Genomic DNA, 25776 nt, shown 5'->3' with positions numbered 1-25776 from the left:
TGTATAAAAATGTTCTCAGAAGCATTGCCAGTAATACCAGAAGCAGAAATAACCAAATATCCAGAACAGTAAAATTTTTTAAATAAATTATTGTATACAATGTGGAATGGATGCAATATGGAATGGAATACTACACAGCAATGAAAATCAGCTAAAGTTAAGGAACAATGACACTACTAACATAACATTGATGAGAGGCAAAAGAATATAAATAGTATGATTCCCTTTATATAAAGACCAAAATCAGAAGAAATTAACTATATTGATTAGAAATACATGTTTAAGTTGTACAACTATAAAAAAGAACAAGGAAGTAATTACCATAAAAATCAGAATTGGCCAGGTGCAGTGGCTCATGCCTGTAATTCCAGCACTTTGGGAGGCCGAGGTGGGCGGATCATAAAGTCAGGAGTTCGAGACCAGCCAGGTCAATATGGTGAAGCCCAATCTCTACTAAAAATACAAAAATTCTCCGGGCATGGTGGCGGGTGCCTGTAGTCCCAGCTACTCGGGAGGCTGAGGCAGGAGAATCACTTGAACCCAGGAAGCAGAGGTTGCAGTGCGCCGAAATCTTGCCACTGCACTCCAGCCTGGGCGACAGAGTGAGATTCCATCTCAAAAAAATTAAAAATAAAAAATCAGAATACTGCTAACATCCAGAAGATGAAGGATTATGATGGGTTTCTAGTGGTTTGGCAAGGTTCTATTTATTTTCCTATGTGGCAATTACTGGCAGTTTAGAACATTCCAAATTGTACAGTTTGTGTTTTATGTAATTTTGGTATATGTGTTGTTTAACATTTTTTAAAGTTTTTTAAACAAAGAATAAGAGTCAAATATAGGTAAATAGGTACATACTCTTGTGCTGGAAAAGGTATAAGCACACTATTAAATGCAGAAACTATAAAAAAAATTTTTTTAAATCTATATTGTTTAAGGACATACACACAATTGGTGAAACTAAAGAAATTCAAAGCTATGATTACTATAAAAATCAACTGCTAATCTCTAGAGGAGGCCACAGGAGAAGGAGAGGCATGGCGATCAGAAAGTTACATGCAGAGTCCTGGGGTGCTGACAATATCCTATTTCTTGACCTAGGTGGTGGCAATATAACTGCTCAATTTACAACTACTTGTGTAACTATACATTTTACACATCTTCACTATGAATATCATATTTCACAATGAAAATAAACCAAAATATGTAAATTAAATTTTCTTACCTGGATCCTTAAAATCAACTGTTCGATTCCTGTAGTCCGGGCTTTTTCTACATAAGATATCAGATCCATCATCTCTTCTGTTGTTTCAGGGACTTTTAACGCATGTTCTTTAATTGCTTCAAATTCACTGCAAATACTGACATAAAACTCCACCTTAATAGACTGATGTTAATTAATGTTAAATCATAGTCAATAAATGTGTGTTATGATGATTATTATAAAATAAGAACGGCCGGGAGTGGTGGTTCATGCCTGTAATCCCAGCACTTTGGGAGGCCGAGGGGGGCGGATCATGAGGTCAGGAGATCGAGACCATCCTGGCTAACACGGTGAAACCCCATCTCTACTAAAAATACAAAAAAAAAATTAGCCGGGCGTGGTAGCAGGTGCCTGTAGTCCCAGCTACTTGGGAGGCTGAGGCAGGAGAATGGCGTGAACCTGGGAGGTGGAGCTTGCAGTGAGGTGAGACGCGCCACTGCACTCCTGGGCAACAGACCAAGACTCCGTCTCAAAAAAATAAAAAATAAGAACTATGATATCCTAAAAATAATTGCTCAATTCACTAAATTACCTTAAAAATATTTAAGCTTGGCCAGGTACAGTGGCTCACACCTGTAAACATAGCACTTTGAGAGGCCAAGGCAGGCAGATCACTTGAGCTCAAGAGTTCAAAAACAGCCTGTGCAACATGGTGAAACCCTGTCTCTACAAAAAAAATACAAAAATTACCTGGGCCTGGTGGCACATGCCTGTAGTCCCAGCTACTTGGGAAGCTGAGGCAGGAGGACCACTTGAGCCTGGGAGGTTGAGCTGCAGTGAGCCATCATTGCACACTGCACTCCAGTCTGGGTGACAGAGTGAGACACTGTCTCAAAAAAAAAAAAAAAATTAAGCTTATCTGCTATAACTCAGTATATACTATACATCAATAAAACCTACAAAATTAAGGTAATAATTTCATGCAAAATTATGGCATATTAGAAAAAATTTTAGCGACCTCTTCAACTCTCTTAAATACCCAGGTAACATTCATCTTTCTGGATTGTTATAAAACAATAATGAATGTAAGGGGTCTAGCACATAGTACCCTCTATTTACTGATAACTATAATCATTAGTATAATCATTAGTTTTTTTATTATTATTATTAGTGCCTCTTGTGAAACATGACAGTACAGCAAGTAAACAGATCACCCCTTATACATAGTTTCTTTAATTAACAGTTCTCTTAGAATATCCCATGTAGGATATGAGCCTAGATATCCTACAGCATTATTCAACTAAAGTTACATTTCATAGAATTATTTCCTGAGCTTTAAAATATCTGGGCCAACCTAATCTTTGATAAAGCATATAAAAACATAAATTGGGGAAAGGACACCCTATTCAATAAATAGTGCTGGGAAACCTGAATAACCACAGGATCCCCATCTCTCACCTTATACAAAAATCACCTCAAGACGGATCAAAGACTTAAATCCAATACCTGAAACCATAAAAATTCTAGAAAATAACATCAGAAAAAAGCTCCTGGATATGGCCTAGGCAAAGAATTCATGACTAAGACCTCAAAAGCAAACACAACAAAAATAAAAATAAATAAAAAGGAACCTAATTAAACTGAAAAGCTTCTGCACAGCAAAAGAAATAATCAGCAGGGTAAACAGACAACCCACAGACTGGGAGAAAATATTTGCAAACTCTGCCTCCAAAAAAAGACTAGTATCCAGAATCCACAATGAACTCAAACAAATCTGCAAGGAAAAAACAAATAATCTCATCAAAAAGTGAGCAAAGGACATGAATAGGCATTTCTCAAAAGAAGACAGACAAACAGCCAACAAACCAACGAAAAAATGCTGAACATAACTAATCATCACAGAAATGCAAATTAAAACCACAATGAGATACCACCTCACTCCTGCAGGAATGGCCATAATTTTCAAAAAACAATAGATGTTGGCATGGATGTGGTGAAAAGGGAACACTTAAACTGCTTGTGAGAATGTAAATTAGTACAACCACTATGGAAAACAGTTTTGAAATTCCTTAAAGAACTAAAAATAGAACTACCATTCAATCAAACAATCCCAAAGGAAAAGAAGTCATTATATGAAAAAGATATCTGTACAAGCATGTTTATTAGCAGCACAGTTCACAATTGCAAAGATACGGAACCAACCTAAATGCCCCTCGACCAATGAGTGGATAAAGAAAATATGGTATATAGACACCACCAAATACTACTTAGCCATAAAAAGGAATGAAATAATGTCCTTTGCCACAATTTGGATGGAGCTGGAGGCCATTATTCTTTTTTCTTTTTTCTAAGACAGAGTCTCACTCTGTTGCCCAGGCTAGAGTACAGTGGCGCAATACACCACAACCTCCACCTCCCAGGTTCAAGCCATTCTCCTGCCTCAGCCTCCCAAGTAGCTGGGATTACAGGCACGTGCCACCACGCTCGGCTAATTTTTGTATTTTGAGTAGAGATGGGGTTTCACCATGTTGGCCAGGCTGGTCTTGAACTCCTGACCTCGTGATCCACCTGCCTTGGCCTCCCAAAGTGGTGGGATTACAGGTGTGAGCCACCACACCCAGCTGGAGGCCATTATTCTAAGTGAAGCAACTCAGGAATGGAAAACCAAATATTGTATATTCTCACTTATAAGTGGGAGCTAAGCTATGAGGATGCAAAACAGTAATACAATGGACTTTGGGGACTCGGTGTGGGAAAGGCTGAGAGGGAGGTGAGGGTTAAAAGACTACATATTGGTACAATGTACACTGCTTGGGTGATGGGTATGCTAAAATCTCAGAAATCACCACTAAAGAACTTACCTGCGAGGCGTGGCGGCTCACGCCTGTAATCCCAGTACTTTGGGAGGCCCAGGCAGGTAGATCACTTGAGGTCAGAAGTTCCAGCCTGACCAACATGGTGAAACCCTGTCTCTACTAAAAATACAAAATTAGCCAGGCATGGTGGCACACACCAGTAGTCCCAGCTATTTGGGGGGCTGAGGCAGGAGAATAGCTTGAACCTGGGAGGCAGAGGTTGCAGTGACACTCGATCTCAAAAAAAAAAAAAAGGAATTTACCCATGTAACCAAATCACTTATACCCCCCAAAACTATTGAAATTTTAAAAATTAAATTAATTTTTTCTTCAAGAAAAAACTATCTACCCCAGACAAAGAGGCTCACGCTTGTAACCCCAGTACTTTGGGAGGCTGAGGTAGGAGGAGCTCTTGAGTCCAGGAGGTTGAAATCAGCCTGGGCAACATGGCAAAACCATGTCTCTATTAAAAAATTTTTTAAATTTTAAGTTAGAAATCTGTATTGTCATGCTATTACTAGAAATATCAGGAAAAAACATGTAAAAACAAAGTGTAAAAGAGGTAAATGATTTTTTAGTTCATGCAGGAATTTGGAGAAATATGTGAGAAATTATACTTGCTCATTCACTCATTTAATAAATAGCTGAGTACCTACAATATGCTAAGGAAAATTCTAAACATTGTAAACATAGCAGTAAATGAGACCCTGCCCTCATAAAGCTGGTATTGAAACTGAGGAGAGAGACAAAAGCACACAAATATGTACTCTGTTAGGTAGCAAAAAAATAATTCTGGCTGGGCGTGGTGGCTCACGCCTGTAATCCGAGCACTTTGGGAGGCTGAGGCAGGTGGATCACGAAGTCAGGAGATCGAGACCATCCTGGCTAACATGGTGAAACCCCATCTCTACTAAAAATACAAAAAAAAAAATTAGCTGGGCATGGTGGCGGGCATCTGTAGTCCCAGCTACTCAGGAGGCTGAGGCAGGAGAATAGCGTGAACCTGGCAGGCGGAAGTAGCAGTGAGCCGAGATCCCGCCACCGCACTCCAGCCTGGGCGACAGAGCGAGACTCCGTCTCAAAAAAAAAAAAAAAAAAAAAAATGCTGAGGATCCCTTGAGCCCAGGAGTTCAAGGCTGCAGTGAGCTATAATTGTGCTACTGCACTTCGGTCTGGGCATTATAGTGAGACCCTGTCTCTAAAGAAAAAAAAAAGCTATGAAGAAAAATAAAGCACCATAAAAGGAAAAAGAATGATGGAGTGTCAAGAAGAAGCCGCTATTTTATACAGAGGGGCCAGAGAAGGCCTTTCCAGGGAGGTGATATTCAAGGTGAGGGAAAAAACAAATGAGTTGTCAAATACCAGGAAAAGAGATTCCAGGAAGAAAAAACAGCAACGCCATAAGGTGGTAATAAGCTTGGCATACTTTAGGAATGGCAAAGGAAGTTGAAGTGGTGAGCAGAAATCAGATCATGTAGGACTTTATAGTTAATTATTGAATATCAGAAATACAGGAGGAATGTGGCCAGGCACAGTGGCCCACACCTGTAATCCCAACACTCTGGGAGGCTGAGAAGGCAGGATCACTTGAGTCCAGGAGTTTGAGAGCAGCCTAGGCAACATGGCAAGACCTTATCTCTAATAGAAGGAAAGGAAAGGAAGGGAAGAGAAGGGGAAGGGGAAGGAAAGGGGAAGGGGAAGGGAAGGAAGGGAGAACTATTGGTTACTGGGCTTAATACCTGAATGATGAAATGATCTGCATTTAAAAAGGTATCAAACAGTATCAAACAAAAAGGAGCCAGCCCAATGGGACTACAAAGGCACCTCTATAGGAGGCAGCTATGGAGAAAAAGTTGTAAGTACTTACATATTTTAAGCTTTTGTTTTTAAACAGGAATTACTTTAGCAAAGTATTTCTTTTAGCCATATAATTCTGAGCTTGGGAATTAATTCTACTTACCGTTCATTTTCTTTTCTATATTTTGAAGCTATGTCATTTAATAATATGTTTGCAAAGGCTTTTGCTTTATTTGTCAGGCCTGTCTTCAAATCTTCACAATCCAAACGCACCATAGGGTAATGAATCCACTGAGGCAAAAGCATTATTTCTGAGGCAAGACTGAAAAATTTTTCTATAAACTTGAAAAAAAGTGTTCAAATGAAAAAAAGTTTAGAACTTTCAGTGATTTTATAATATTGTATTGTTATGAAAGTCTTAATTATATAATATAAATACAACTTTATTTTTTGCTAAGTGACTAAAATTTTTTCCCTTGTTTCATACATATTTTTTCACCTATTCTTTCATTAAGGAATTTGCCAATCTACCAGTAAATATCGAATATGATACCATTCACAGTATCAAAATCTGAACATATCACAAGGTAAAATTTCCCTCAATAATTATTTCTTAAAACTATCCCCAGAGTCAACCCATTTCTCTGTTTAGAAACAAACTTATATCATGTAACAATTTGCACAGTGGATAAATATTTGCTTTTGCCATTACTGATAGCTCATTAAAGATTCTATTTTTTTCACTTTACATCCACATGGTCAAGGATTCTAATTCAATCTTTAGGGAAAAAAAAAAAAAAAAATATATATATATAAGGAACTTACTAGTTTTTGTTAAAATACTCCAAGCTAGGCAAGATGGTTTGAGCCTATAATCCCAGCTACTCTTAGGAGACTAAGGTGGGAGGATTGCTTGAGCCCAGGAGTTTGAGGTTGCAGGCAGCTATGATGGCACCCTGCATTTCATGCTGGGTGACAGTGTAAGATCCTATCATTAACAAAATAGTAATAATAATCCAGGAACAGATGCTCTGCAATTACCAAGATCCAAGATATTGGAATGTATGTCAACTTCTTAGTACCCAAACACTGGGGTAATTTTTAAAAATTAAACAAAGTAGTATCAAGAAAATCTGACAAGATATGTTGTACTTGGTAAAAGTGAAACACACTTACCAACTTTGGACTAACTTTGACTTAATTTCACAATCCACCTTTAATGTTTCTATCTGCCTTCCTTCTCACTCGATCTCCACTCTCTACCGAAATGGCCTATTCCTTTTATTCTTCCTTCGGGAGAACTTTCCTTTATGTTTCTCTCTCTCAATGCTGTCCTATTTTTCTAGAGTATCTAGGATGTGGTGAATTGGGTTTAAATTTTTCAGTGTTCAAGGGGGAAGATAATAATTAATTGATTCAAAGACTGTCTTAAGCACCTGCCTTGTTCTTGGTTGGAAATACACCAAATAGGCCAGGCGCGGTGACTCACGCCTGTAATCCCAGCACTCTGGGAGGCCGAGGCAGGTGGATCCCCTGAGGTCAGGAGTTCAAGACCAGCCTGGCCAACATGGTGAAACCCCGTCTCTACTAAAAATACAAAAATTAGCTGGATGTAGTGGCACACGCCTGTAATCCCAGCTACTCAAGAGGCTGAGAATCGCTTGAACCTGAGAGGTAGAGGTTGCAGTGAGCCGAGATCACACCACCGCACTCCAGCCTGGAAGACAGAGCAAGATCGTATCTCAAAAAAAAAAAAAAAAAAAAAAAAAAAAAAAAAAAAAAAACATCAAATAAAGGGTAGACAGAACTCATGGCATTGAAAAAAGATGAATATGGATAAATTTTACCATGATGAAAGAAGAAAAACACAAAAGAATATATACAGTGCGATACCTTTCATACAAACTTACCATGGACAAAACTAAACTATATTATTTAAGTATACATACATAGGTGGTAAAACCATAAAGGAAAGCAAGAAATGTCAGGATAATAGTTACCAATAAAGACAGAAGAAAGTTGTAATTGGGGAGAGGCACGTGGTGGCTTCTGGGTGTTGCAAAGTTCTCATTCTTAAGCTACGTGGTTATTACCACCTAGGTTATAATTACCTATCTGTCTATACATATGTACTATGTATGTTATATTTCACAATTATATTAAATTTTTTCATGGAACATTTTAAACATACAAAAATAAGCAAAATGTACCCATCATCCAGTTTCAACAATTAGCAACTCATCACCAACCTTTTTTTAACTATACTCCTAACCACTCTCCTGTCCTGTTTTATTTTTACACAAATCACAAGCATCCTATAAATTCATCTGTATAAGCCAGGCATGATGGCTCATGCCTGTAAACCCCCAGCATTTTGGGAGACTGAGTCAGGAGGATTGCTTGAAGCCAGGAGTTCGAGATCAGCCTGAGCAACAAAGTGAACCCCCCATCTCTACAAAAAAAAAATAATTTTTTTTGAATTAGCCTTTCAGCTTGGGCAACATGGTGAAACCCTGTCTCTACAAAAAATACAAAAATTAGCCAGGTGTTGTGGTGCGTGCCTGTAGTCTCAGCTATTCAGGAGGCTAAGGTGGGAGGATCACTTGAGCCCAGAAGGCGGAAGCTGCGTTAAGCCATGATCACACTACTGCTCTCCAGCCTGAGTGACTGAGACTCCGCATGAAAAAAAAAAAAATTTAGATAGGCATGTTGGAATATGCCTTTAATCTTTGCTACTTAGGAGGTTGAGGTAGAATGATCATTTGATCCCAGGAACTTGAGACTGCATTGAGCTATGCTAACATCACTGCACTCCAGTCTGGACAACAGAGACCCTGTCTCTAAAAAAATAAATTAAATAATAAGCCAGGCGTGGTGGCCCATGCCTGTAATCCCAGCACTTTAGGAGGCTGAGGTGGGCGGAGCACCTGAGGTCAGGAGTTCAAGACCAGCCTGACCAACATGGAGAAATCCCTTCTCTACTAAAAATACAAAATTAGCCGGGCATGGTGGCGCATGCCTGTAATCCCAGCTACTCGGGAGGCGGAGACAAGAGAGTCGCTTGAACCCAAGAGGCAGAGGTTGTGGTGAGCCGAGATTGTACCATTGCACTCCAGCCTGGGCAGCAAGAGTGAAACTCGGTCTCAAAAAATAAATAAATAAATAAATAAATAAATAAATAATAAATAAAGAAGTTCATCTGTACAGATGTTACAGTTCATCATTCTTAAATTTCCCCCCAAATACCACAACTACAGTACATCAGAAACTGACAAAGAAATCCAGGAATATGTTACTAAATCTAAAAGTAAATTTTCAAATAGTTATATAAACTATCCCAAAACTATTACAAAATTCTAGAAAATGTCACTACAAAATAATAGACCTAAGGAAACAATCATTTTAAAAGTTAATGAGGCGGGGTGCAGTGGCTCACACCTGTAATCCTTGCATTTTGGGAGGCCGAGGCAGGTGGATCATGATCAGGAGATTGAGACCATCCTGGCCAACATGGTGAAACCCTGTCTACTAAAAATACAAAAATTGGCCAGGTGTAGTGGTGGGCACCTGTAGTCTCAGCTACTCAGGAGGCTGAGGCAGGAGAATGTCTTGGGCCCAGGAGGCAGAGCTTGCAGTAAGCCGAGACGGCGCCACTGCACTCCAGCCTGGGCGACAGGGCGAGACTCCGTCTTAAAACAAAAAAAACTTTAATGAAACATATGCTTGGTCTTGATATTTAGGGCTTATAGATACTATAGGTTATACCCAGGCCACAAAAAATTTAGCTGGTAATTCACAGAACATTTATTATGTTTATTCTCTGCATAGCACTGTATTGAAATATATGGTAAAATACAAATGAAAGAGAATACAGTTGGCCCTCTGTATCCACGGGTTCCACATCTGCAGATTCAACTAATGGCAAATTGAAAATATTTGAGAAAAGCCATAAAAATAACAATAAAATAATTCAAATAAAAAACAATACAGTATAACTCTTTATATAGCATTTATGTTGCATTAGGTATTATAAGTAATCTAGAGATAGTTTAAAGTATACTGGAGGATGTGCATAAATTATATGCAAATACTACACCATTTTATATGAGACTTGAGCATCTGCAGATTTTGATATCTATAGATGGGTCCTAGAACAAATACCTGCAGCTACCAAAAGACAACTATATGCCATCTCTGAATTTGTGAAAGTAATTATGCATTTATGCATTCACAAAATAGTTTCATGAAACCATAAAAACCAAATAAGGTAAAAAGTATGCATATTAGAAAAAAACCCATAGTCATCTCAACAGATGCCAAAAACGTATTAAACAAACAGGTCTAAAGGTAGTGAGTTATCTCATTTGATTGTTCACAGTTAATCACAGATCAAACTGCTTGTTCTACTCTTTCCTCTTTCTCACTATTGGGTACCTGACCAGTCAAAAAAGAAAAAAAAAAAAAGCATTTAACGAAACCCAACACTCTTTCATGGTAAAAACACAAACTAGGAATAGAAGAGAACATCCTCAACTTTCATAAGGCATGGTTAGGAAAAACCTACAACTAACATTATACTTAATGATGAAAAAATGAACATTTCCCTCTAAGATCAAGAACAAGATAAGGGCCAGGCACAGTGGTTCGTGCTTGTAATTCCAGAGCTTTGGGAGGCTGAGGCAGGAGTATCACTTTCATCCAGGAGTTTGAGACCAGCCTGAGCAACATAGTGAGACCCCATCTCTACAAAAAATACAAAAATTAGCTGGGTGTGATGGCACACGCCTGTTGTTCCAGCTACTTGGGAGGCTGAGGTGGGAAGATGGCTTGAGCCTGGGAGGTCAAGGCAGCAGTGAGCAAGGTTCTACCACCGCACTCCAGTCTGGATAACAGAGTGAGACCTTGTCTAAAAAAAAAAAAAAAAAAGAACTTGTACTACATTGGCTGGGCACGGTGTCTCACACCTATAATCCTGGCACTTTAGGAGGCTGAGGTGCATGGATTACTTGAGCCCAGGAGTTTGAGACCAACCTGGGCAACATAGTGAGACCTTGTCTCTACTAAAAACAAAAAAATAACTTAGCTAGACGTGGTGATCTGTGCCTGTAGCCCCAGATACTTAGGAGGCTGAGGTGGGAGGATCACTGGAGTCTCGGAGGCTGAGGCTACAGTGAGCTGAGATCACATCACTGTACTCCAGCCTAAGCAACAAAGTGAGACCCTGTCTAAAACAAAACAAAACATTGTACTACAGATACTAGCCAGTGAAATTAGGCAAGAAAAATAAACAAAAGGAACTCAGATTAGAAAGAAAGTAAGACAATCACTATTGCACATGACATGACATTGTATACAGAAAATTCAGGGCCAAGTGTGGTAGCTCTCATCTGTAATTCCAGCACTTTGGGAGGCTGAGGCAGGCGGATCGCTTGAGCTCAGGAGTTTGAGATCGGCCTAGGCAACATGACGAAATCCCTTCTCTCAAAAAATACAAAAGTTATCCCACCATAGTGGCATATGCCTGTATTCCCAGCTACTCAGGAGGCTGAGGCAGGAGGATCATTTAAGCCTGAGAGGTTGAGGCTGCAGTGAGCTGTGACAGCACCACTATAATCCAGCCTGGGCGGCACAGCAAGACCCTGCCTCAAAAAAATTTTTTTAAAAAATGTTGCTAGAGATAAAGAGAGATATTTTAAAATAATAAAAGGGTCAGTCCATAGAAAAATATGACATTTACACATATATAACAGAGTACCAAAATGTGTGACACAGCAAATGACAGAAATAAATCATACTTTTTGATAGATTATATAATATTTGATTTTGATTGAGTATATAATATGTGAATTACATCTCAATAAAGTTGTTTTGTAAAATAAAAGCTAGAGTATCAGTATCAGTAAAAAACTTCAGACTAAGAAACATAATCAGGGTCCAGGCGAGGTGGCTCACGCCTGTAATCCTAGCATTTTAGAAGGCTGAGATGGGCAGATCACCTGAGGTCAGGAGTTTGAGACCAGCATGGCCAACATGTTGAAACCCCATGGCTACTAAAAAATACAAAAAAATTAGCTGGGCATGGTGGCAGGCACTTGTAATCCCAGCTACTCAGGAGGCTGAGGCTGGAGAATCACTTGAACTCAGGAGGTGGAGGTTGCAGGGAGCCGCGATTGTGCCATTGTACTCTAGCCTGGGCAACAAGAGCAAGACTCCATCTCAAAAAATATATATATTTATATATTTTTTAAATATATATTTGATATATATTTATATATAAATTTTATAAATATACAAATATATTTTATATTATTTTATACATTTTTATATATTTATATATTTTTAATCCCTATTATATATATATTTTTATATATACTTATATATATAAAAGATCAGGGATTTAAAAGGTTATTTTATAATAATAATGTTCATCAAAAAAATATAACAATCCTAAATATCTATGTATCCAAAAACAGAAATTCAATAGCCTGTGGCAAACTGAATCCTGTCAATGACCACTTGCGTGAACTTGGAATCATTCTGCCCCAGTCAAACCTTCATGAGAACATAGCCCTAGCTGATAGCTTGACTGCAACTTTATGAGAGACCTTGAGCCATAGGGACCCAGCTGATCCAAGGCTGGATTCCTGACCCACAGATAGTATAAGATAATAAAGTTTGGTATTTTAAGGCACTAAATTTTGGAGGTAATTCAGGTTTATCTCAGGAAAACAACATTGGGTTAATATTTGAACATCAATAAATATAATTCAAAATATTAACCAAAAAAAGAGAAAATCCATGTGATCAATTAAATATGTGCCAAAAAATACTTGACAAAATTCAGTGCCCTCCCATTATAAAAACTCTTGGCAAACTTGGAATAGAAAGGAATTTCATCCACATGATAAAGGGCATCTACCAAAAACCCAACTCTTAACGTATTTAATGATGAAAAACTGAATATATTTCCCATAAGACTATAAACACAGCAAGGATGCCCTATCTCACTGCTGCTATTCAACACTGTAATGTAAATAAAAATTGCTATTAAAAATACTATTTATGGCCAGGTGCAGTGGCTCATGCCTGTAATCCCAGCACTTTGGGGGGCCGAGGTAGGCGGATCACCTGAGTTAGGAGTTCAAGACCAGCCTGGCCAACATGGCAAAATCCTGTCTCTACTAAAAATACAAAAATTAGTTGGGTGTGGTGGCAAGCACCTGTAATCCCAGCTACTCAGGAGGCTGAGGCAGGAGAATTGCTTGAACCCAGGAGGCAGAGTTTGCAGCGAGCCGAGATCGCACCATTACACTCCAGCCTGGGCAACAAGAGTGAAACTCTGTTAAAAAAAAAAAAAAAAAAAAAAAAAACTATAAGAAAATCAGGTAAACCTGAAACATTTTAAGGGACAGATTTAGGAAAATATTTGCAAGAGCTGTACAGTGCAAACTACAACTACATTGCTGAGTGAAATTAAAGAAGGTCCAAATAAATTTAAATACATACTATGGTCATGTATTGAAAGCTTCTATTTTAAGATGGCAGCTCTTTCCAAATTGATTCAGAGATTCAATGCAATCCTAACCAAAATCCGAGCTGGCTTCTTTAGGAATTGATAGGTTGATTTTAAAATGTATATGGAAATGCAAAGCACCTAGAATAGTCAAAATAATTTTGGAAAAAGAACAAAGTGGGAGAACTTGCACTACTTGATTTTACAATTTACCATTAAACTACAGAAATCAAGGCAATGTGGTACTGGCATAAGAATAGATATATAAATCAATGGAAAATAGAGAATCCAGAAATAGACCCACAGATATAGGGTCAATTGATTTTCAACAAAGATGGCAAGATATTTTAATGAGGACAAGACAGTATTTTTGACATATGATGCTGGGGCAGCTGGATGTCCACATGAAAAACATCTGAACCATGACCTATATCCCACACCACGTGCAAAAGTTAACTTACAAAGGGTCATAGACCTAAATGTGAAAGTTACAACTATAAAACTTCTAGATGATCACATGTGTTGTTTAGGGATTCTAAGAAAAGCTTCTAGAGTAAAACATAGGAACAAAGCTTTATGATCATGGAGTAGGAAAGATTTGTTAGGACACAAAAAGTATGAACCTCAAAAAAAAAAATTGATAAACTAGAATTAATTATAATTTAAAATGTCTGCTCCTTGAAAGACATCGTTATAAAAATAAAATGTCAAGGCATAAACTATGAGATAATATTTGCAAAACTATTTCAGATAAAGAACTTTTACCCAGAATATATAAAGAATTCTTAAAACTCCATAACATTGATTATAACAATATAGTCCAATAAAATACATCCATTATAGCTCCACAATAAAACATAAAAACCCAATTTAAAATGTACAAACAATTAAGAGACACTTTATTTTTATTAATAAAAAGATACACAGATGGAACGTGACGTGTTAAAAGATGTTAAACATCATTAGTCATTAGGGAAATGCAAATTAAAACCACAATGGGATACCAATATACACATGAACTTAAAAAGGCTGGTAATCTAGATGTGAAAGTGCAGTGGGAAAAAATAAAACAATAATAAAAAGTAAAAGACTGATAATCCTGAACGCCGAAAAGGATGTGGAAGAACTGGACATCTCATACACTGCTGGTGAGATTGTACATGACATAACAACTTTGAGAGAAATTTAAGTTTCTTCTGTTTTTTGAGACAAGAGTTTTGCTCTGTCACCCGAGTTGGAGTGCAGTGTCATGATCATAACTCACTGCAGACTCAAACTCTTAGGCTCCGGTAATCCTTTCACCTCAGCCTCCTGAGTAGCTGAGACTACAAGTGCAAGCTACTATGCCTGGCTTAACAGCTTCTTTAAAAGTTAAACATACACTTCCCATACCACGCAGCAATCCAACTCCTAGAAAGAGAAATGAAAGCGTATGTTCGCACAAACACTTGTAAACAGAAGACCATAGTAACTTTATTCATAATAGCCAAAAACTGGAAACATCTCAAATACCCATCAAAATGTGAATGAATAAAGAAACTGTATATCTATACAGTGAAATACTACTAAGCAATAAAAGAAATAAGCTAGGCTGGGCATGGTGGCTCACACCTGTAATCCCAGCACTTTGGAAGGCCGAGACGGGCAGACCATGAGGTCAGGAGGTCGAGACCATCCTGGCTAACACGGTGAAACCCCTTCTCTACTAAAAATACAAAAATTAGCCAGCCGTGGTGGCGGGCGCCTGTAGTCCCAGTCACTTGGGAGGCTGAAGCAGGAGAATGGCTTGAACCTGGGAGGCAGAGTTTGCAGTAAGCCGAGATTGCACCACTGCACTCTAGCCTGGGTGACAGAGCAAGACTCCATCTCAAAAACAAAAACTAAAACAAAAAACACACATATACACACAAAAACAAAAACAAACAAAAACAAAAGAGGAATAACTACTGATACACACAACATAGATAAATCTCAAAAACTTTATGCTAATAAAAGAAATCAGATGCAAAAGAGTATATGTATTTATGATTCTATTTATCTGAAACTTTAGAAAACAAAAACCTAATCTATAGTAACAGAAAGCATGCCAGCAGTTTCCTGAGGTCAGAGTTGGGGAGAATTGACCAGGATGGGGTATAAGAAAACTTTCTGAGGTAGGAGAAATGTTCTACATCTTGATTCTGGTGATGGTTACATGAGTGTACACATTTGTCAAAACTCATATAACTGTACAATTAAAATAGGTATATTTTATTGTATATAAACTACATCTCAAGTTGATTTTTTAAAGTTAATTTCTGTTGAAATCAATAAAGAATTTTTAAAAGGGATGGAATGACAAATAAATATAGCAAAATCCTAGAATGTAGGTGGTATGCTTTGCAAAATTCCTTCAATTTATCTGTACCGGCTGGGTGTGGTGGCTCATGCCTGCAATCCCAACACTTTGAGAGGCCAAGGTGGGAGGATTGCTTGAGTGTAGAAGTTCAAAACCACCCAGGGAAACGTAAGGAGACCCCATCTCAAAAAAAAAAAAATTTAAAAATAAATTAGCCAGGAGGTGTACGCTTCTAGTCTCAGCTACTCGGGAGGCTGAAGTGGAGGACTGCTTGAACCCAGGAGGTTAAGGCTGTAGTGAGCCATGATCATGCCACTGTACTCCAGCCTGGGCAATAGAGCGAGACTCTGTCTCAAAAAAAAAAAAAAAAAAACTGTATATGTTTAATATTTAAGATGTTAGAAAAATTAAAATGTATAAAATATACATTTGAAAATCTAAACAGTCAATAGAAAGAAGGAAAATGAAGAAATATTAGGCTAGTTTTAACCAATAGAACAAGGTCCCTTGAGGAGGTAGGAATCTTTTCTCTTTCAATTGCCTTTTCCCCACTACTACCAGAAATCTTTTTTTTTTTTTTTTTTTTGAGATGGAGCCTCATTCTGTTGCCCAGGCTGGAGTGCAGTGGCATGATCTCTGCTCACTGCAACCTTCGTCTCCCAGGTTCAAGCAATCCTACTCCTCAGTCCCCCTAGTAGCTGGGATTACAGGCATGGACAACCATGCTTGGCTAATTTTTTATTTTTAGTAGAGACGGGGTTTCGCCATGTTGGCCAGGCTGGTCTCGAACTCCTGACCTCCCATGATCCACCCACCTTGGCCTCCTAAAGTGCTGAGATTAAAGGTGTGAGCCACTGCACCTGGCCCAGAATTATCTTTCTAAAACTCAGATCCAAATAGATTACTTCCATGGCTAAAAACCTTCAGAACAAAGTACAAACTCTTGAGCAAAGATACTCCAGGATTTTCCCATGTGGCTCCAACTTACACTTCGAACTTCATCATATTCTAAATCTTCCATGTACTGTGTCCCCGTTACCTATTATTTAACTATTTTCGTTCATTTATGTTCTCTGAACACCTTGGTTCATGCTACATCCCCTCCCTTCTCCACCTATAAAATCTACTTCAAAGCCCAACTCACATTTCACTTCTTGCATAATATCTTCACCAATTTCCCAAAACAAACAATACTTTGTCCATATCTCTATTCTAGTACTTATCTCAATACTTCATAATTGTTATTTCCATGTCAGGCTTCCAGGCCAAATATAAGCTCCTGAAGACCATGGTTGTGTATTTTTTTTTAGACAGGGTCTTGCCCTGTTGCCCAGCTGGAGTACAGTGGTGCAATCAGAGCTCACTGCAGCCTCAACCTCCAGGGCTCAAGTGATCCTCTTGCCTCAGCCTCCTGAGTAAGAAGGACTACAGGCATGCACCACCATACCTGGCTAATTAAAAAAACAAACAAACAAACAAAACGTTCGTAGAGACAGGGTCTCACTATGTTGCCCAGGCTGGTCTCAAATTCCTGGGCTCAAGCAATCCTTTTGCCTTGGCCTTTCAAATTGCTGGGATTACAGGCAAGAGCCACCATTCCCGCCCTATCATTTATTTTTGCATCACCAAATCTTGCTAGGTGTCTGAATGTGATAAGGAAATTTTTATTGAATTAATAAATGAGTAAATGAATGACTAAAGAAATTATAAGGTAAGACAATGAGTTTTGCTGAAATTATATTTTAAATAAGAAATTCTATTTAAGCATTTACTTTTAGAATGGAAAGATCCTAATGTTACAAAAAATTCAAAACACATTAATAAAAACAGAATTACCACTTACCTCTGTATATTCATCAAAAGTATGATCTTCTGTCTGAAAAGTCTCTATATTCTCAACTGCGGTCCCATCAACGAGCCAGTTATATTTTTCAACTGAAAATTAATAATCTAATTAAAATCTCAGTAATATCCTTTTTAGAAGATAAAACTTTTTTTATATGATCATGGAATGGGGAACCGACTCAAATATTATCATTAATAAGAGTATTAACATATATGATTTACTGTATTTTAAGAAAATGGGTAGAATAAAAGCAAACCAAGTTAAACACAGACATTTTAAAACAAAGGTAATAGAGTATTTGAGACTTTTAAGAATGACTTAGGGGTACAGATACACCAATTAATAGAAGATGTTGGTTAATAGAATGTCAAAGAACAACCATACATCCTGACCTCACACACACGTGAGGAGACTACAGACCAATAAAATTGAGCTACAGCCTCTTTGAAACTATTCTCAGAAATTACCTTGCTTTTACCCTTGAATTATTCCAACATTTCTTCTCTCTGCCTTTGACTTTACCACCCTGCTCCAGTTCACACACACCCTTTGGACTGGACAACAAAATGTATTGGGTTTGATTCTTGACTCTGCCAAAAGCTACGCCTATGCTCACTTCTGGCTCTCCCTGTCCTTTCATGGCAGCCCCAGGCAAACAGACACCTGACCAAATTCTAGCACAAATAAAATGATGACAAATGGTATAATATTATATATGTCATACACACCATATGTCTCATAATGTTTTCTTGCACCTTCTAAGTTCCAATGTACTGCTGCCTTCAGTGTATCAACAGCCCAGTGTAACACGTGTTCAGGAAGTTCTGTGTCAAGATTTACTGGTGTTGAGGTTCCTGATAGCCAAGAGGGGATTGTTTGGACATTCTAACGGAAATAAAAATAACAGCAATATATATAATAAATATCTAACTGTATAATTAATCTATATGTAGATTTTTTTTTTGAGACGGAGTCTTGCTCTGTCACCCAGGCTGGAGTGCAGTGGTGCGATCTCGGCTCACTGCAACCTCCGCCTCCCGGGTTCAAGCGCTTCTCCTACCTCAGCCTTCTGAGTAGCTGGGATTACAGGCAAACGCCACCACACCCAGCTAATTTTTGTATTTTTAGACAGGGTTTCACCATGTTGGTCAGGCTGGTCTCTACTTCCTGATCTCATGATCCGCCCGCCTCGGCCTCCCAAAGTGCTGGGATTACAGGCGTGAGCCGGCGTGCCTGGCCTATTTTTTGTATTTTAGTAGAGATGGTGTTTCACCATGTTGGTAAGGCTGGTCTCGAACTCCTGAGCTCAGGCGATCCGCCTGCCTCGTCCTCCCAAAGTGTTAGGATTACAGGCGTGAGCCACTGCGCCGGACCTATATGTAGATCTTATACTATATTTTTAAACATTCTTTTCAGATTTCAATGGCCGAAGAAAAAATAACTTGATACAAAATAATGATTTAAAATTGTATAGTTTGTAGTCTAACATAAAACCAGTTGGGCCAGGTGCAGCAGCACGTGACTATTGTTCCAGCTACTTGGGAAACTGAGGCAAGAAGATCACTTGAGCCCAGGAGTTCGAGGCAGCAGTGTGCTATGATCATGTCTGTGAATAGCCACTGCACTTCAGCCTAGGTCAATAGTGAGACTCTGTCTTAAACAAAACAAAACAAAGAAAACCTTAAGTTGTGTTAGTTTTCTATCATTCAACAAATATTTATTGACTAATTATTTATTGACAAATAAATATTTAACAAATATTTATTTATTTATCTTTTTTTTTTTTTTTTTGAGACGGAGTCTTGCTCTGTCACCAGGCTGGAGTGCAGTGGCGTGATCTTGGCTCACTGCAGCCTCCAACTCCCTGGTTCAAGCGATTCTCCTGCCTCAGCCTCCCGAGCAACTGGGATTACAGGCACGTGCCACCACCCCCATCTAATTTTTGTATTTTTAGTAGAGATGGGGTTTCACCATGTTGGCCAGGATGGTCTCGATCTCCTGACCTCGTGTTCTGCCTGCCTCGGCCTCCTAAAGTGCTGGGATTACAGGCGTGAGCCACTGCACCTGGCCGACAAATATTTATTGACTAATATTTATTGACAAAGTAATTAAACCAGAAAGCTCTAGAAAGAACAAATATTAATTAGATCTTGTTCTTAAGAAGCTCACAACTCAGTAGAGATGAGACATGCAAAAAAAAAAAAAAAATCAATTCATAGCTACAAGAAAAGTTCTAAGAAGGAATATGTCATCTCCAGCCAAGAGACTTTTTCAAAGAGAAAGCAATTTCTAATTTAAAATAATTGAGGGAGGAAAATAACACAAAGAGTCATAACATTTTATGTACATATACACTTCATAGAGATTCGACTCAATTTAAAATTCTTTAAAAGAGCCACATAAAGAAACCCAATGGGTAAAGATGTAATACCTGCAGAGCTTCGGCTATTCGTTCTACCAGACTCAAAACATTATCTTCCAAATCTTGAAAGGTAGGATAAAATTCCATTTTGTCATCATCAAATGTCAATTCTATCTTAAATATTGGCAGCCTTTCTTGATCTTTTGGGTCAAAGAGTTTTACAAATCCTTCTACAGTTCTCCTTAAGAGATCCTTTAGCTGCATGATATAAATCATTATTACTTTAGAGAGTACAAATTCAACTTTTAACTAACATCAGTAAACTGATTATATTGTCTATATCTGATTATAATCATCTATAATTAAAACATCCTATCAATCCATTTAGTCTTGAAAATTATCTTCGTTCAGCATACTATATATACATGCGTATACACACACACACACACACATATATATATATATATATATATATATATATATATTTTTTTTTTTTTTTAAGACAGTGTCTCACTCTGTTGCCCAGACTGCAGTGCAGTGGTGCCATCATAGCTCACTGTAACCTTGAACTCCTGGGCTCAGGCAATCCTCCCGCCTCAGCCTCCTGAGTAGCTGGGACTACGATGCATGCCACCACACCCAGCTAATCAGCATGATATGTTCTTATTAATTTTTAATATTTGTGGGTACATAGTAGGTATATGTAAAGGTTACATGAGATATTCTGATATAGGAATGTAATGTGTAATAGTCACATCAGGGTAAATGGGATTTCCATCACTTCAAGTATTTATCCTTCGTGTTACAATCTAATTATGCTCTTTTAGTTATTTTGAAAGGGATGATTAAATTATGTTTTGCTGTAGTTACCCAGTTGTACTAGTAAATACTAGGTCTTATTCATTCATTCTTTTGGTTTGTTTGTTTTTTGTTTTTGAGACAGGGTTGCCCAGGTTAGAGTGCAGTGGCAAGACCTCGACTTACTGCAACCTCTGCCTGCTGGGCTCAGGCCATCCTCCCACCTCAGTCTCCTGAGTAGCTGGAACTACATGCACATGCTACCACACCTGGCTAATTTTTGTATTTTTTGTAGAGGCAGGGTTTTGCCATGTTGCTCGTGGCTGGTCTCAAACTCCTGAGCTCAAGTGACCCACCTGCTTCGGCCTCCCACAGTGCTGGGATTGCAGGCGTGAGCCACCACACTCAGCTTATTCATTCTTTCTAACTTTTTGGTACCCATTAAATATCCCCACTTACCACCCCCCGTGCTCACTTCTCCCACTACCTTTCCCAGCCTCTGGTAACCATCCTTCTACTCTTTATCTCCATGAGTTCAACTATTTTAATTTTTAGCTCCCACAAATAAGTGAGAACATACATTAACAAATGTAACCTAAAACAATAAATAGAACATTATATGCAAAATCTAATTTTGTTTTTGGTTTTGGTTTTTTTGTTTTTGTTTCTGTTTTGAGACAGAGTCTCAGTCTGTCAGCCAGGCTGGAGTGCAATGGCACGATCTCGGCTCACTATATCCGTCTCCCGGGCTCAACAGGCTCAAGTAATTCTCCTGCCTCAGCCTCCTGAGTAGCTGGGATTATAGGTGCCTGCCACCATGCCTGACTAAATTTTGTAGTTTTAGTAGAGACAGGGTTTCACCATGTTGGCCAGGCTGGTCTCGAACTCCTGACCTCAGGTAATCCACCCACCTCGGCCTCCCAAAGTGCTGGGATTATAGGTTTGAGCCACTGTGCCCAGCCTGTTTTTGTTTTTTAAGACTGGGTCTTGCTCTGTTGCCCAAGCTGGACTGCAGTGGCACAATCATAGTTCACAGTAGGCTCGAGCTCCTGGGATCCGGGGCTCAAGCAATCCTCCCACCTCAGCCTCCTGAGTAGCTGGGACAATAGGCCTGAGCCACCATGCCTGGCTAATTTTTTATTTTTTTTCTAGAGACAGTGTCTCACTTTGTTTCCCAGGCTGGTCTTGAACTCCTGGGCTCAAGTGATCCTCCCACCTTAGCCTCCCAAAGTGCTGAGATTACAGGCATGAGCCACCACACCCAGCCAAACCTTAATTTTTTAATAGAATATCAACAATCTTAAAATGGAGACTCAGAATTTTTCACATTCTTTAGTAATTCTGTCCCTGGTACAGAAAATGTTCCAAAAGATCAAACAACATGGTGAAGACTGAAGGGAGGGGAGGCCTGACAGCCAGAGGTAAAAGTGTAATGGGGGGACATGCACATGGAATGAGGTACAGTGGAATGCCAGAGCTAGCTCCTGTTCTCTCAAGAGTCAATTGATAAATATTCAAGAATTTTGTGAGCCAGTTGTTAAACTCTTAGAAGCTCAAAATTTACCACGGTGGGAATATTTACACCACAGAAGTCAACAAACACTACAAATCAGGGTAATTTTCTTATTTATTTATTTATTATGTTCTGACAGAGTCTCACTCTGTTGCCCAGGCTGGAATGCAGTGGCACAATCTGGGCTCACCACAACCTCCGCCTCTCGGTCTCAAACTATTCTTGTGCCTCAGCCTCCTGAGAGGCTGAGATTACAAGCATATGCCACCATGCCTGACTAATTTTTGTATTTTTAGTAGAGAGGAGGTTTTGCCATGTTGGCCAGGCTGGTCTTGAACTCCTGAGCTCAAGTGATCCACCTGCCTGGACCTCCCAAAGTGCTGGTATTATAGGTGTGAGCCACCGTGGCCAGCCTAAGGGTGATTTTCTTTTCTGGAGAGCCATATTTCTAGCACACTACTGAATGAAAGTAAAGTCACTGGAACTTAGAAATGTGCACAAGGAGCTTGTAAAATACGAATAATGCTCTTATAGAGAACCAACTGTTGGGAATTTCCCCCAGCAGACAAACATGGTTCTAAATGATCTTCAAGACATTCCTCATCTCTTTACTTTTATTAAATAATCACAGTCCTCTTAAGAGGGTAAAGGTAGAAAGGAAACCATGTATATTAGTTACAGCATTACATACTAGATATTAAATATGTATATTATCCTTTTAAATATGCAAGACAAAAGTCATGGAATTGTTGGAGGTCTTTACCAAAAGGGCAAGTTTTTCTTCAAAACTATTTTTCTAGAATTGTATATCTACAATAGTAAAAATTTGGGGAGGCCATAAATATAATTTCATAAAATTAAAAATTCCCTATTTGTCATTTAAAGATTATCAATAACTTTAAAAATTTTTTCCACTGGATACCTCTTATACAATGATCAATAACATTTTAAACCAAGATTTTACTGAGAACGAAATGAGAATCAACCAACTCGAAATTTAATAAATTCAAAAATATGTTACTAGAGTAATTCTTTTGTTAACATACTCCAAATAAAGCTATAATTAACTTATATATCCTTTAGGCATGAGCCAAGTAATTACTCATAATACTAACATATACTTCTAGATTTCCTTTCATTTTAGATAGTTTCAGAAACTCAGTATTTTTCTGCTAAAATTATTTAAATAAAATTGCATGAGAAATATTTTAATTTATTTCAAAATAATTACTTAGCACTATGTTTACATAGAATTCTATTTAAAATACTGAACTAATTTTAATAACATTATCATTTGATATACATAAAGTGTATTTACCTGATTTGACATAAGTGTGGAAACACAGCTATAAAATGCATCCAATTTTTCAGGTTTAACACCTTCTAGTGCCTCCTTCTTAGTAAAGAGATTTATAACCTTTGGATACCATGTATTCATTATCTTCTCTTCTGCTTTTCTAGTTTGTATTGATAGATCAGTTTTCAGTGATTCACAGTCAATTGGACCTTTAGCTCTATTTACGAGAAAAAGAAATATGATTTGAAGCAAATGATACATATTGGTCTTAAAACACAATTGTTGGGCCAGGCATGGTGGTTCACACCTGCAATCCCAGCACTTTGGGAGGCTGAGGCAGGCAGATCATGAGGTCAGGAGTTTGAGACCAACCTGGCCAATGTGGTAAAACCCCATCTCTACTAAAAATACAAAAATTAGCTGGGCGTGGTGGTGTGCGCCTGTAATCCCAGCTACTCGGGAGGCTGAGGCAGGAGAATTGTTTGAACTAGGGAGGCAGAGGTTGCAGTGAGCCAAGATCGCACCATTGCACTCCAGCCTGGGTGACAGAGTAAGACTCCATCACGAAACACACACACACACACACACACACACACAATTGTTGAAACAAACAAGATACATTTTTTGAAACTCTAAAATCTAGAGAAAAGTGTTGAAGATTTAGGGATCTGTTTTAGAAATCATACAGTCAAAAAGATAGACTCAAGCAAGGAGACATTCAAATTTTAAATTTAATTAATAAATACAGGATTTTACCTAATTCCTGTAAAGTCCAACAAAACTGTATCAGCAAATGTTGTATAACCAAGGTCCAGTAACAGTTTCATAGTTGGATGAACAATGTGCAAATTAGAGAATATTTGATTTCTTGCCTGCACATAGCTAGAACGCCAAGGATTAGAATAATCCAGGCCTCTGGAAAAGCAAAACACCATATCGAACATGATTATAATACACCCTAAACTTTAGGAAATAATGCTTATAACATGAAATTAGTATTGAAGTGAGAAAACTGGGGCTTGAGAATAGGGAACTGTGGTCAGCAATGGGAACCTTAAGATATATGCATTTAATAAAAACACATCAAGAACTCAATACTGCATTATCTTCAGAGAGAACAGAAATAATTTGTGAGTAAGGCAGACTGATGGGCCAGATCTGAGAGCTCTGCTAACTTCCACTGTGCTTTGGCTCAGGTATCCCAGGCAAAAATGAAAGAACACAGTCTTTAGGACTAAAGAAAAGGGCTGGAGAAATCTGTCTGGCATACACCAAAGCTTATCAAGGCTAAGTTAAGCTATGCATTCATAAAGATCTCCCCAGTTATGCATGCAGAACTAAGCAAGCATAGTAGAGAGGGTACCTCTGGGGGAAAAACAAGAGTACTTTTTTTTTTAATGTGGTCAAAATACCTTTGAGCATCACAACTGTAGACTTGAATATAAGATCAGTTTATTTTTTATCTATATCAAAAATTGGATGAAGTACTGTTTGTAAACTAATTTACTCACACAGGAGATTCAGGTAAAGGACCTCCTTCATCTTCAAGCCATTTAACTGGTGGTTTCACAAGAACGCTCTGCACTAAAATACACAGATATATTAATGTTTCTTGAAAATCTCTGCACAATCTATTAATATCAAAGTTTCTAACTTTTGGTTTTGGATGGTATAGTTTACTATGCATTAAAAGGAATGTAAGAAAAAACTCCTTTATTTGAAACAAAATCAAGTTCTTGGTACTATTTTGGCCTTACTTTAGAGGAGAGTTCAGATAAATAAAGGCTTTAATAAGATCTTAGATTTTCGCATTCCATCTACTCAAAAGTCACTAGCATGGCCACTTAAAAAAAATGCATTTCATGGTGGCTACCAGGGACTGGAATGTTAGTCACAGACTACAAAATTTCAGTTAGATAGGAGGGAACAAGTTCAAGAGATTATACAACATGGAGGCCGAGCACGGTGGCTCATGCCTGTAATCCCAGCACCTTGGGAGGCCAAGGAGGGCAGATCACCTGAGGTCAGGAGTTCGAGAGCAGCCTGACCAACATGGTGAAACTCCATCTCTACTAAAAATACAAAAATTAGCTGGGTATGGTGGCAGGCACCTGGAGTCCCAGCTACTCAGGAGGTTGAGGCAGGAGAATCGCTTGAACCTGGGAGGTGGAGGTTGCATTGAGCTGAGATTGTACCACTGCGCTCTAGCCTGGGCGACAGAGTGAGACTCCGTCACAAAAAAAAAAAAAAAAA

General features: G+C 38.4%; 1 protein-coding gene across 3 annotated transcripts in view; it reads right to left on the bottom strand.

Moving 5' to 3' along the window:
- The window catches only part of DNAH12 (dynein axonemal heavy chain 12), a 256283-nt gene that overhangs the window by 184155 nt on the left and 46352 nt on the right, over positions 1-25776 (bottom strand). For 2 of the 3 annotated variants that reach the window (XM_031935192.1, XM_031935193.1), the window contains exons 6-13: positions 25035-25107; positions 24280-24438; positions 23545-23740; positions 19985-20173; positions 18282-18438; positions 17551-17642; positions 6020-6198; positions 1226-1361 (exon numbers count right to left, since the gene is read on the bottom strand). In XM_031935192.1, coding sequence (XP_031791052.1) covers positions 1226-1361; positions 6020-6198; positions 17551-17642; positions 18282-18438; positions 19985-20173; positions 23545-23740; positions 24280-24438; positions 25035-25107 — 1181 coding nt within the window. Of the gene's footprint in view, positions 1-1225; positions 1362-6019; positions 6199-14241; positions 14780-17550; positions 17643-18281; positions 18439-19984; positions 20174-23544; positions 23741-24279; positions 24439-25034; positions 25108-25776 lie in introns of those variants that run through there. The other variant, XM_031935194.1, reaches the window with a different exon arrangement.

The sequence above is a fragment of the Piliocolobus tephrosceles genome, chromosome 2 (genome assembly GCF_002776525.5).
Source record: "Piliocolobus tephrosceles isolate RC106 chromosome 2, ASM277652v3, whole genome shotgun sequence".
NCBI lineage: Eukaryota > Metazoa > Chordata > Mammalia > Primates > Cercopithecidae > Piliocolobus > Piliocolobus tephrosceles.
Note: the sequence above shows the minus strand (reverse complement) of the source record. Positions and strands in the feature narration are given on the sequence as shown.